The 12,854-nt window shown below is 42.9% G+C and overlaps 1 protein-coding gene across 1 annotated transcript; it reads right to left on the bottom strand.

Annotated features, from left to right (window-relative positions):
* Window positions 1-5,626: 5,626 nt before the first annotated feature.
* Window positions 5,627-6,016, bottom strand: LOC121880291. The gene has a single exon (XM_042387448.1). The coding sequence runs from the start codon at window positions 6,014-6,016 to the stop codon at window positions 5,627-5,629; it is 390 nt and encodes a 129-aa protein (XP_042243382.1).
* Window positions 6,017-12,854: the final 6,838 nt, after the last annotated feature.

Raw genomic sequence — 12,854 nt, 5'->3', positions numbered from 1 at the left:
GTGATCCAAGCTGTTATATTAAATGAGACCTTAATTTGTTACTAAATAATTATCCTCAAACATCGGCTTATGCACAGGCCTAAGGATACATGAAAAAACTGTGATTGGTCTCAGTTTCGGTCTCGAATTCTCAGGGTCTCGGTGAGTACTGTAGGTCTGGGTTTCGGTCTTGATCTCGGATAGTAGGTCTTGGTTTCGGACTTACTGGTCTCAACTACATCACTGAAGAGGTTGAACAACGGTCGAAAAAGCATATTTAGATGAATCAACCAGACAGACGTTCACCTTCAAAATTTTGTCTATTAATTAATTGTAAAGGCAAGAAGTATATGAAGAAAGCAAGGAGTACTATAAGGCAGAAGCAGCTAAGACAAAAACCTAAAGGATTCCTCCAAATTAAACAAAAGCACATGACAAGAGTGGGTCATGATAAACAGTTTTTTTTTTTTTTTTTTTACGGGGATTAGCCCACCCGGGCACAGATCACTTACCCACAACGGGGCCCGGGGGGTGAAATATAATATTATTATAATAATAATAATAATAATAATAATAATAATAATAATAATAATAATAAATAATAATAATAATAATAATAATAATAATAATAATAATAATAATAATAATAATAATAATAGTAATAATAATAATAATAATAATAATAATAATAATAATAATAATAATAATAATAATAATAATAATAATAATAATAATAATAATAATAATAATAATAATAATAATAATAATAGTAATAATAATAATAATAATAATAATAATAATAATAATAATAATAATAATAATAATAAAGAAATACAAAAATGAAAATGGATCAAGAGTGAGAAACAATATATGTATGTTGTGTTGTCAATGATAAGAGAAACATTTGAGACCCTGCAATTGTGTGTAAATGAGGCAAGAGTCAGATCAGCAACCTGGGACTTGGTCACAATTTTCATGATGCCATATGGCAACAGGGTATGCCATTAGACAATACATTATGCTTCCAATATCTTCCCAGGCGGTAGTACCTCCCTGTTTGGTAGCTGATAATGAAAAGGGGTTGAATAATGTTTTACTTATAGTGTTAAAAAGTGGTATTTCAAAAAATAGTGTTGCAAGTTATAAAGTGGATCTTGTTATGTGGATTATATCTATCGAGAAGAAGTTGCTGCCGTATGTTCACATCTGTAACTTCTTGTCGTTGTTGTAACCTCGATCGTATTGGACTTTCTCCAGTTGTGCTAAATATTCTTCTTTCTTCAAAGATGAAATTAATTTTCAAACATTAGGATAGATACACGTCACTAAGCTTTGAAGTACATTATAGTAACCTTCCAGACTGTTGCTGGTTCGAAATATCTCTTGTTCTGTTCTCTTTTGGACATTCGAAGTGTCAATGGGAAATTTGGAGTAATTTTTCGTCTTCGATTAGCTCGACCTCTTTCACATCCAGTGTAGAACACAAGTTCTTGAGGAAGATCATTGTCATCGACAAGCTTCTCGAAGCCATCAATTACATCAACGCTTAAAAGATACGGATGACATGAAAAAATCTCACCTGCAAGGTCAAGTCGTTATATTGATTTTTTTTCTTCAACCAATCTCTTATTCAACACATTTGCCGCTTTACATATAAATAAAAGAATTGGTGGGAATCTGATTTTAAGGAAGGAATGGGTCAATAGCCGACTTGCAATACCAGTATGGTGTTAAACTTTTTGTAGGGCAGGGATTTTTCTCCTCTGAATAAAATTGTCTGGCGTTAGCCAGAAAAAAATACTTAAGTGGGCCATCGCCCTACAAAGGGTTAGATATATGAATGTAACCGCCCTGGTGCGACTGTGGGATAATGAGACCCTTGCACGTAGGACTCGATTGTTCTTTATTCGGTCAAAACCTGCAGAGTACAAAAGACAGATGTTACATATGAGATAATTAGTTCACTCGTACGTTCCTTCGCTATTAACAACTACATATGATATGTTTGAGTAGAGTAGGGTGTTAATTCATATAAAAACTTACGTGTTTCGGGTCTAATGTAGGACCTATTAGCTCCCTGACTTGTTCGCTCACTGGACGGTTAGAAACTATCTTCTGAACCCCTCAGGGAGCGAGTTAGTCAGCCCCGAGGCGAGGCCATCTGTTTCACATTTAACACCTCAGCAAAGTTCGTTGTAAACACTCTGTTACCGCAAGCAGTAATGAGTAGTGCTACTGAAAGCAGTAATGAGTAGGATGAAGCATAAACAAACATTATGTTCGGCTGTAAGTCATGTCATGTTTATTGGGTGTACCTGCCCGTATACAGTATATAGAGTATTGAGATGGTGGACATGGAGAGACCCAGAGGAGGCTGAGGTGTTGGGTGGTAGTAAGGGGAGCTTGTTTGTATATAAACACCTGACCCAGCGAATTCGGCCAGCCAGGGCTGGGCATGCGACGCTGGGCAGGGACTGGGACTGTAGCTATCTCCATCATAGAGCCAACACCTAACCTGTTTTCTCTTGAGACTTCCAACACCTAAGTTTAACTTGTACATATTGTTTACACAGGTAGACTGTGTCCATTGCATCGGTTATCATTGTGACAACATAGAAATATGGCAAATTAAGTACTCATTATAAGTGTTAAGATTAGACTAATTACATAGCTATGATTGTTATGTGAATTATTGGATTAAACATTTATGTATGATTGCCTATGTATGATTTATCCGAAATACTAAAATTAATTGTATTCAACAGGTTTGACCAAATTATAACATTCGAGTTTAACGTGAAAAGTCTGATTAACCTTTAAACGTCCGGAAGGCGCTTATAGTCAAACGTGTAGTGGTCTACCGTGTAGCAGTCAACATGCGGCTAGGAGGGAGAAACCAAGGTCAACGTCAGTGCGGCTCACCAGCACACACCACTCGAGGGATGTGTGTGTGTGCGTGTGTGTACCCAGTGTCACGATGTACAGTGCAACGCCTGTAGATTTATTGTGGTGATAATATTTAAACCTTGTTAGTGAAGAAAATAATTTTTTCCGAGTGAGCATAGTCACAAGAGTGTGACAAAGTTTAATATCAAAGGCCTGATCTGGTTTTGAGCGTGAACACTCAACAGAGTGGGTGTTACCGCAAGCAGTAATGAGAAGTATTACTGCAAGGAGTAATGAGTAGTGTTACTGCAAGCAGTAATGAGTAGTGTTACCGCAAGCAGTAATGAGTAGTGTTACCGCAAGCAGTAATGAGTAGTGTTACCGCAAGCAGTAATGAGTAGGATGAAGCATAAACAAACATTATGTTAGGCTGTAAGTCATCTCATGTTTATTGGGTGTACCTGCCCGTATAGAGTGTGTAGAGTATTGACATGGTGGACATGGAGAGACCCAGAGGAGGCTGAGGTGTTGGGTGATAGTAAGGGGAGCTTGTTTGTGTATAAACACCTGACCCAGCAAATTCGGCCAGCCAGGGCTGGGCATGCGACGCTGGGCAGGGACTGGGAGTGTAGCTATCTCCATCATAGAGCCAACACCTAACCTGTTTTCTCTTGAGACTTCCAACACGTAAGGACCAAAACAGTCGACTCCGGTGCAGGTGAATGGTCGATCTTTTGGATGTACCCGGTCCTCTGGCAGGTCAGTTTGGCGTTGTTGGATATGCTTCCAATTGCTTCTTCGACAAAATACACGCGTACGTAGTACTCGGTCAATCAACTTATGGCACTTGGGTATCCAATATGTCTCGCGTAGCGCGACTGGAGTGTGCTCGCGTCCTGAGTGGCCAGCTCTGGTCAAATGTACCCCTTGTACGATAAGTACGATGAGGTAGTAGGTCGTAAGCAGCTACCAAACAGAGAGGTACTACCGCCTGGGAAGATATTGGTAGCATGATGTGTTGTCTAATGGTAGACCCTGTTGCCATGTGGCATCACGAAAATTGTGACCAAGTCCCAGGTTGCTCGATCTGACTTGTGCCTCATTTACACACAATTGCAGGGTCTCAATTGTTTCTCTTACTATTGACAACACAACATACATACAGTATATTGCTTCTCACTTTTGATTTTTTTTTCATTTTTGTGTTTCTTTATGGTTCTTTATTATTATTATTATTATTATTATTATTATTATTATTATTATTATTATTATTATTATTATTATTATTATTATTATTATTATTATTATTATTATTATTATTATTATTATTATTATTATTATTATTATTATTATTATTATTATTATTATTATTATTATTATTATTATTATTATTATTATTATTATTATTATTATTATTATTATTATTATTATTATTATTATTATAATATTTTCGTCCCCAGGCCCCGATATGGGTCAGTGACCTGTGCCCGGGTGTGCTAATCCCAGTAAAAAAAAAAAAAAAGTTCTGTGGGTTTTTTGTCCCTGGGTAATAGTATGGGGTTCTTTTGGTCTGAATGGAGAGCAGCACGCTTCAGTAGGCCGCCTACTCTGATAAGGCCGTCTACACCCAGGTAAGGTTCCAGTCTGCTTACGTCACCAGTCCTGACGGAGTGTCCGCTTTCCAACGCGTCCACCTAGTGGGGAAAACCCTCCCTTTGTATCAGTCGCAAGACAGATAATCTTGCCTCATCCAAGTCTCTGATCTTCAGTCGATCTCCTTGGTGGCGTTCTTCCTTTGGATCACTGAAGCGCCACTGTATGAACCTCCTGAGCCATGCCACACCTTTCAGTAGCCGATGCCATGAGGAGTACCTTGCCCAAAGCCTTTTAGGGTACTCTCCCCCTGGTCAGTGCTCGTTGCCAGTACTGTTGTATCGCCTTTTACCTCCGGGTCTCCATCTGCAAGGTTTGGAATCGGCTTTGGGTTCTTTTGTCAATTGTTTTCTCCCAACATGAGAAAGAGGGTGCCCTGAATCCATCTGCAGTCCTTGTTCAATTCTGCCCCATGCAGTCCACGGCTGTCTTCATCAGCTGGGTTTTGGCTGGAGCTCACATGTCGCCATTGTTCTGCGTTGGAATTCTCATGTATCGTTGCAATTCGGTTTGCCAGAAAGGTATGGAAGCGCTGTTTTGTGTTTCGCATGTATTATAAAGGATAACCATGCTGTCTGTCCAGAACACTGATCTGCCGATCTGCAACTCTAGTTCTTCTCTCAGTTGTTTGTCTGCTTTGGCCGCCAACACTGCCGCACATAGCTCGAGCCGAGGTATGATTTGCTGTTTCAGAGGAGCTAGCTTGGCTCTGCCACACACAAAGGAGATAGAGTGGGCTCCGTCTCCACTTGTGATCCTGAGGTAGGATACAGCCCGTATGCTTGCTGGGAGGCGTCGCAGAAGTGTTGCAGTTGTACCGTAGTTATTGGATTTGCGCATTCAGGCTGGTAACATCGAAGGATGCGTACTTGAGACTAGTGGGGAAGTTCATTTAGCCACTGCCGCCAAGCGGCTCTGTTGTGTTTGGTCATTTGCTCATCCCACCCGATATGATTTTGGCTCGTATGGTGCTCGGAGCGATGATTCCTAATGGGTCGTATAAGGAGCTGACCATAATCAGGAGACCTCTCTTAGTTTGTGGCTTCGTTGGGATCTGGATTCGGACTGCAAGTTCGTCATTCTCTAGATCCCACATGATTCCCAATGCTCACTCAGCTGGGAGCCTGTCATCCTTCAAAAGTACTTCTTTCACTTCCATGGCTCTTTCCGTTTGTGGGACTGCTCCGAGGACCCCTTTGTGGTTGCAGATCCATTTTGTAAGACTGAACCCGCCTTTCTTCATCAACTGCCTCAGTTGGTGAGTGACTATCGCCGCCTTCCCTGGTGATGCTACTGAAAGAAGCAAATCATCGACATAGAAGTTGCGACTTGCTTTCTTAATTTCTTCATGGAGCCTTTGCCCGTGGTCTTGGAATGTTCGTCGTAGTGCATATCCAGCACATGATGGGCTCCACACTTCCCCAAAGAGATATACCTTCATCTGGTAAGTGACCAGGTCTCCCGATAGTTGGTCGTCTGTCCACCACAGGAAGCGCATGGAGTCTCAATGTTCAGGCAGTACTCGTATCTGGTGGAACATAGCCTCGATATCAGCCATGAGTGCCACCCTTTCTTGACGGAACCTAATTAAGACTCCCATCAATTTGTTGGTGAGGTCTGGCCCTTGCATCACTTGGCTGTTCAGGGACACTGACTCATACATTGCTGCACAGTCAAAAACTATTCTCAACTTCCCGGGCTTATTTTGGTTCAATACTGGGTGATGTGGGAGATACCAGGTTTTCCCCGGCACAATGGTAAGCTCACGGTATGGGACTCTCTCAGCATGTCCCTTGTTGATCAGGTTTTGCATCTCTTCTCGATATTTTTGACGGAGGTCTGGGTCTTTCAGGAGAAGTTTCTTCAAACTTGCTAACAGTTGCTCAGCTAGTTTCCTGTTATTCGGGAGTCCCGGCACTTCATGACTAAACGGTATGGGAAGTTGATAGTGCCCGTCCACCCTCGTCACTGAAGTTGACCACAGCACCAGGACTCTTCTGTCTTCAACAGAGATGGGGTTTTCATTGCAGTAGTCTTAGTCATATTCCCAGAAGTGTCTGACCTGTTTCTCTAAACGTGTTTCCAGGCTCAGCGGCTTTTCTGAGATGAGGTGGTTGATTGCTAGGTTCAATCGGTCCCTTTATGGTCCATCCTAGAAGTGTGCACATCGCGAACGGCTCTCCGTTCTCCCGGGTCCTAACTTCTAACGGTGTTACGGCTTGTGGTACATCTAACCCTATCAGGAGATCCACTTTTTCCGGTGCGTGGAGCGGTGTGGTTCCTTGGAGGTGCCTCCACTTGGCAACAGCTCTGTGTCCGCAACCGAAACTTCCAGTGAAGAAAGGAAGGTCTTTAATTCTGAGGATTCTGGGAATGTTCATGGATCGACTTCTGCTCACTCCGACGCTAGTCACCTTCAGATCAATCTCTTTGGCCTTCACGCTCTTTGTCTCCCTCAGGATCGTGCCTAAGGAGATTGAAAAAGACTTCTCTGTTATTCGTAGTCGGTTGGCTAGGCTCTCGGTGCAGTAAGACCTGTTGCTGCCTGAGTCCAAGAGTGCTCCGGTGATCACTGTTGTATTCATTTCTGGCCTTATCTCCCCGACCTTGACGTTTAATATAGGGAGTGCAACTCTGTCTGGATCTGCTAGTCATATGTCGTAATCTTCGGGCCCCTCGCACTGGTTATTTTCTCGATCGTAAGTATCTCTGGCCCATTTATACGGGTTTTCTCGGTTCGTGGTCACCAGTGCAACCTGCCTGTTTCCAGCCCTTTTCTTCGTAACTCTCGAGCTGGATTCGGGTTTCCATGGCCTAGCTGCACTGGTCATTGATTTCGGTACCGACATGATGGCCTTGAGTAGACAGTCACCTAGCTTCTGCCGCTTGTGGTCGGGCGATACTTCTGACTGGTGTGCATCCAAGGTGGAAGCTCTTTTTATCCCTTAAAAACTGGCTAAGAGTTCCTTTCTTGATGGTTCGTCCTGGTTTGGCGTGTTATTGCGCATACAATTTCTCGAGAAGTGTAGGAGATTCGAGTGGAAGCTATAGCAGCCACCTATGCCGCACCTTGTCTTCTGGATGCACTCGGTCATCCAGTGAGCGGGATCTAAGCAGGCGAAACAGCGACGTTCTTCACGTACGAGTGAAGTTCGCGCTCCAGTCGACATGTTGAGGAATGCTTGGCATCTCTGCAGAGGGAGATTTCCAGGGCACAACGGGCAAGTGCGGTCGTCCCTTCCTCTAACCTCCTCTCTTCCCGAAGTCACTAGGCCCACAGGCCTCCTTTCTGATGAGGAAGGGTATGGGGGTGAGCCTGTTCGTCTCCCACTCAGCTCTTATTGTCTTCATCCCCTCGAAGCCCTCCTTGTCCTGTCTAGCATCTCCAGTGCAAAATCCTTCATGCACTCGACCCCTGGAGAATTCTCGTGTCTTCTTTCATAGTCATATGCTCGTATCGCTCCCTGATCTTTCCCGTGAATCTCTTAGCCACAGTATTCAGTGATTCGTACGTGTTAATTTCGTGCAGTTTTCCCAGTACCTTTAAGTTGTTTACGCAATTTCCCAGATAGTCCGCGAGCTCCTGAAGTCATTTAATGTCATCTGTTCTCACCGCTGGGCCAAGTAGGACCTTGCCTATTAGTTCTTGGATGTAGGCTTGATTGTTGCCATAATGCTCTTCCAACAAGACTAGAGCTTGTTCGTACCCTGCCCTGGGGTCTTCTATTTGCAGGCAAGCTCTTAGGGATTTCTTAGCGCGGCCGGTGTAGGCCGAGAGAAGTGTTTCCAATTTTAGTGCATAGGGTATGGGCGCTTCTCCAATGTGTCGTTGGATAGCATGCTTGAACTCTCAATACATGTCATAAGTCCCTCCTCTGAACCTCGGCATCGGCCTCTGGGGAAGCCTTATAGTGGCCATTAACTCTTCCAGTCTCTGGGTTGGTAGCATCGTGTCCGATGTCCTCCCTTCCATCCGTCCTGGGCTGTATATCATGTGCTTGGTTTTCCTTCTTCTGGGTTCCTGTTGGTGTCACTGCTTCCGGAAAGTGGGCATGACGGGTGGAAACATTATCCCCTTCCCCTGATGAGATGTTCTCGATTCTGAGGCGCTGAGTGTTGGGAACCCTCCTTGGGTGGGTGTCGAGGTGTAGCAGCTAGACACTCCTGGTTCCGGCGGTTTGACAACGTGTGTCTCGTGGATACCTCGTCGTGGCTGTTATCCCCTCACTCGGTTCCAGAAAAGGCTTTCCCCCTGGTAATGACAGCATCTCACCAAAATCCTCCATATCGTCTAAAGTATGCAGTTGCTCCATATGATCTTTCATATTCTGCTTCTTTGTCGTCAATTGGGTGAGCGTCTGCTGATAACCCTCCTTTACCCTATTCATCTGCCCTGTTGGTTTCACTCTTCTCTCGGGTGAAAGGGTTTCTTCACTTCGCCCTGGCTGTGTGAGTGACCGGTTAGCATCTCCGTCGTTCAGGGCCTCCAGGTCTTCTACGCTGGCTAGGCTTATCTCCTCTGCCTTGTTCCTTTCCATAACTGGCGGCAGAGTGAACTCGATTTGGCTCTTTCGGTGGACAGTTATAGAGATGTTCGGTTAAGCGGGAATGCTCTTCAACTGACACGCCTACTCGTTTATAACGATGTCATATAACTGAGGTCATACAAGTGATGTCATACAAGCGATGAGCTGAAGTTATACAAGCGATGTCATACAACTGAAGTCATATAAGAGATGTTATACAACTGAAGTCATATAAGCGATGTCATACAACTGAAGTCATATAAGAGATGTCATACAACTGAAGTAATATAAACGCGTGCAATAAGCACGAGCGATGTCACACTAACACCACAACAGAGGCACCACAATCAGTGGAGGGATTCATTACACAACTGCTAAGATCATAAACTGATGCCAGAAACACTACTGCGCCCTTACTCACAACGTTACTTAACTGTCACAAACTACCATTTTATAATAGAAAGGGCAACTCACTCGTTCTTAAATTTTATTTACAATTGGCGATCCAGTCTGGCTGTACTGTACGCTTTCAACACAATCTCTCCCGCGTGTACGCAAACATGTTTTCGACACAGAGTCCACTCTTTCCTGACATGCGGTTTTCGCGGCAGGAGGCGTGCCTGTCCTGAATGAACGATACCACCCCGTTTTTAGTTTAAAAAATTTATTGACAAAGCTTGGAGTACAGTTTGCCTATTCTGAGTAATTCAGTCAGGTCTTGACACTGAGGGTGGTATTACTTCTCACTGCCACGCAGGACAGAGGTTCATACACAAAGAAATACATCATATTCATTATAGTATACATAGGTCAGGTTCATGTGGGTGATGTCACTGTTCACTGCCATGCAGGACAGAGGTTCGTACACAAAGAAATACATCATATTCATTAGCAGTATATAAAGGTCAGAGTCAAGTGGGTGATGCCACTGTTCATTGCCATGCAAGACAGATTAATCAGTGTGGGCTAGCAAATTGGGGGATAAACAACAAGAATGTCCTCAAGCACCCCTGATTCAATGTAGAAATTACAAAGTTCATGATACAATAAGCCAGGTGGCCTGAAGTCTTTGACAGCGTCACATTCAATAATATAGTGTTCAAGTGTATGCTTTAAGGATTTATTAGAAAGTTTACATGTTGAGTGTTCCGGTTAGGGTATAGCGTTACTAACTTGCCAGATGTGTCTGTATCCGAACCTAATTCTGGCCACGACTACATCACATTGTCTGGTTCTGTCCTTATGCTGGCCATACCGGTACCTATCTTCACAAAATTTGTCATATTTACTAATGTTACAACTGCTAGGTCTCTCTGCATTTCTCAGTTCTTCTAGATCAGAGTTCATTAATCTGACTTGAATGTTTTTAAGTACAGCATTGGACAGGCCAAGGTCACGATCAACATTTTCTTTCTTACATACCTAATTGGCCAGTCTATCAGCGCGGTCATGATACCTAATTCCAATATGGGACGGAATCCACACAAATTCGATACGAGAGTTGTTCTCATTGGCAGTTATCACATTTCCTTTAACATCACATACAACTTTAGACATAGAACCTGGCGGGCTGTTCATTGATTTCAAAGCACTTTGAGAGTCACAGACTATCACCCCGGTAGCCTGTAGCTAAGTAGATTCCAGTTAGTTCAGTTCGTGTTGCGCTGGCCCAATTGTTGACTTTCCTTGCTTGACACTATGATCTCTTTTTCTTTATATATTACATTTGTACAGCCTGTTCTACCTGTGTTTGTCTGCACAGAACCATCAGCAAAAGCATAACATTCACTTGATTTAATACTCTCTATGTGTCTGTTAATAGTTTCTAGTGAGACACATCTCATCACATCGGTGTTTAACAATTGCTTACTACCAACAGGAGTGTAATTAATAGTAACTGATATATCCAGCCAAGGAGGAATGGCATTAATGGGTTCGTCTGGGGTGATTGGGACATTCAGTTTCAAGAGATCTGCAACACTTTTATGAAGCCACGCCTCAAAGAGAGTCTTTTGTGGAAGGTTAGAGAGATAGTCGGGATTGCTTAGATAGAACATCAACTCAGTTGAGCTGTAGTTTGGGGACCATTGTTCTTCAAAACTTTTACAAAAAACATGGTAATAGGTAGAGCTATCCTCTCAGATACGGAGGGCAGCCCGAGCTCTTTCCTCATGTTTACAATTCTGGTTGAATTGGGACCATCCTAGAATGATGGGCACGGCTTCATTTTGCACTACCTCAAGGCTGTTGAGTTGTTTAGGCAGAATAGAAGGAGAGCATGATAGTCAACTACAGAACGAATGAAGTGAAGATAGAAAGTACGAGCATAGGTGATGTTAATTCCATAGCCCTTATCAACAAGGGTTCTGAGGGGTTTAATGCGCTGCATTCAGTTTGGCACGAAGGTTGCCGACAAAGTTTGCATCATTCACACAAATTACAAGATATTTATAAGAGCTACATAGTTGCAAGGGCAAGCTGTTAATGTTAAAGTCAAAAGGCAGAGGGTGAGCAGGACGAGGATTGAGGACCCTCGTCTTGTCAACAGATATTATGAGACCACATTCCACAGTCCTCTGAGCAAATGCATCCAGCAAGGCTTGGAGCCTGAGCTTGGTCTGTGTCATAATGCAGATATCATCATCAATGCACATTACAGCCTCATTTGGCTGAACTGGAATGTCAGCAATAAGCTTTTGCATCAGTATATTAAAGAGCATAGGACTGAACACTCCTCCCTGTGGCGTGCCAAGCTCAAATGCTCTCATTCTGGCACTTTTGACTCCCCTAAACAGAACACTGGCATACCTGTCAGGAGGTTACCTTGGATGTCAAAATTAACTTAACCTAGGTGGTATAATATGTGGTAATGACATTAACAAGATCACAGCAAAATTCATCCACTGACCCAGGTGTATATCCAGCATACCATCTGTGGATGTAGGCCTTGAAGTGCAGTTTAAGATTATCTGGGATGTTAATTCTGAGCTTAGGATGGGGTTCACAGTTGACATCAGCAACAGTGTATTCAGTAAGTATTGCATAATTATCACTGACCAAGTGGTCTGAGATGACCTGAGCCTTGACATTACTGTCACTAGGTTATACCCAATCACATAATAAAGTCTGCCCCCCCATCAGATGTGTCACTTTTTCTGTGTCGTATACAGTGATATTATGATTATTGATGTAATTCACGAACACCCTCCCATTAGAGTTACACTGGACATCACCGAGGACAGAGTGACGAGAGTTAAAGTCACCCATATGCAGCATAGCATTGTTACCTGATGGTTTTGGTAACACGTCCGCTCGCAGCTCATTACACCGAACATAGATGTTATACAGCGAAAATTGACTGTGTGATGTCTTTACTGTAAATTGTTGATAGTGAATACTTTCATCGTTGTAAGTTTTGATCCATTTACAGACCAGGGGCCGGATACTCAAAAACATTTATGGGACTGTATGTCTTTGTTTACCCTGTTCGTCCCCCCTAAAGGACGGGCCTGCCCAAGGGCATTTTAGCTTGTTTTTTTATATTTCTGATTATATTTTATATTGAGCTAGACATTTTTTTTTTATATAATTACTCGTGTTATTCCAGGTGACAGCGGGTACCCATTAGAGCCATTCCTCATGACACACTCGGAAACACCTCTGCAGAGGTGAGGTATAACAGAAGTCATACCAAAATACGCGTGGTTGTAGAGCAGACTTGGGATCCTAAAATCAAGATTTAGATGTCTTCACCATTCTGGCGGATCACTTCAATACGATCCTGCTAGATGTGCAAAAATTGTAATTGCA

The sequence above is a fragment of the Homarus americanus genome, unplaced genomic scaffold (genome assembly GCF_018991925.1).
Source record: "Homarus americanus isolate GMGI-L3 unplaced genomic scaffold, GMGI_Hamer_2.0 scaffold20930, whole genome shotgun sequence".
Lineage (NCBI taxonomy): Eukaryota > Metazoa > Arthropoda > Malacostraca > Decapoda > Nephropidae > Homarus > Homarus americanus.
The sequence above is the reverse complement of the archived record's forward strand: the minus strand, read 5'-3'. Positions and strand labels throughout refer to the sequence as shown.

Excerpts from the sequence above, each read along its gene's own strand:
- LOC121880291 (XM_042387448.1), bottom strand. The coding sequence starts at position 6,016 with ATGCGCTTCCTGTGGTGGACAGACGACCAACTATCGGGAGACCTGGTC.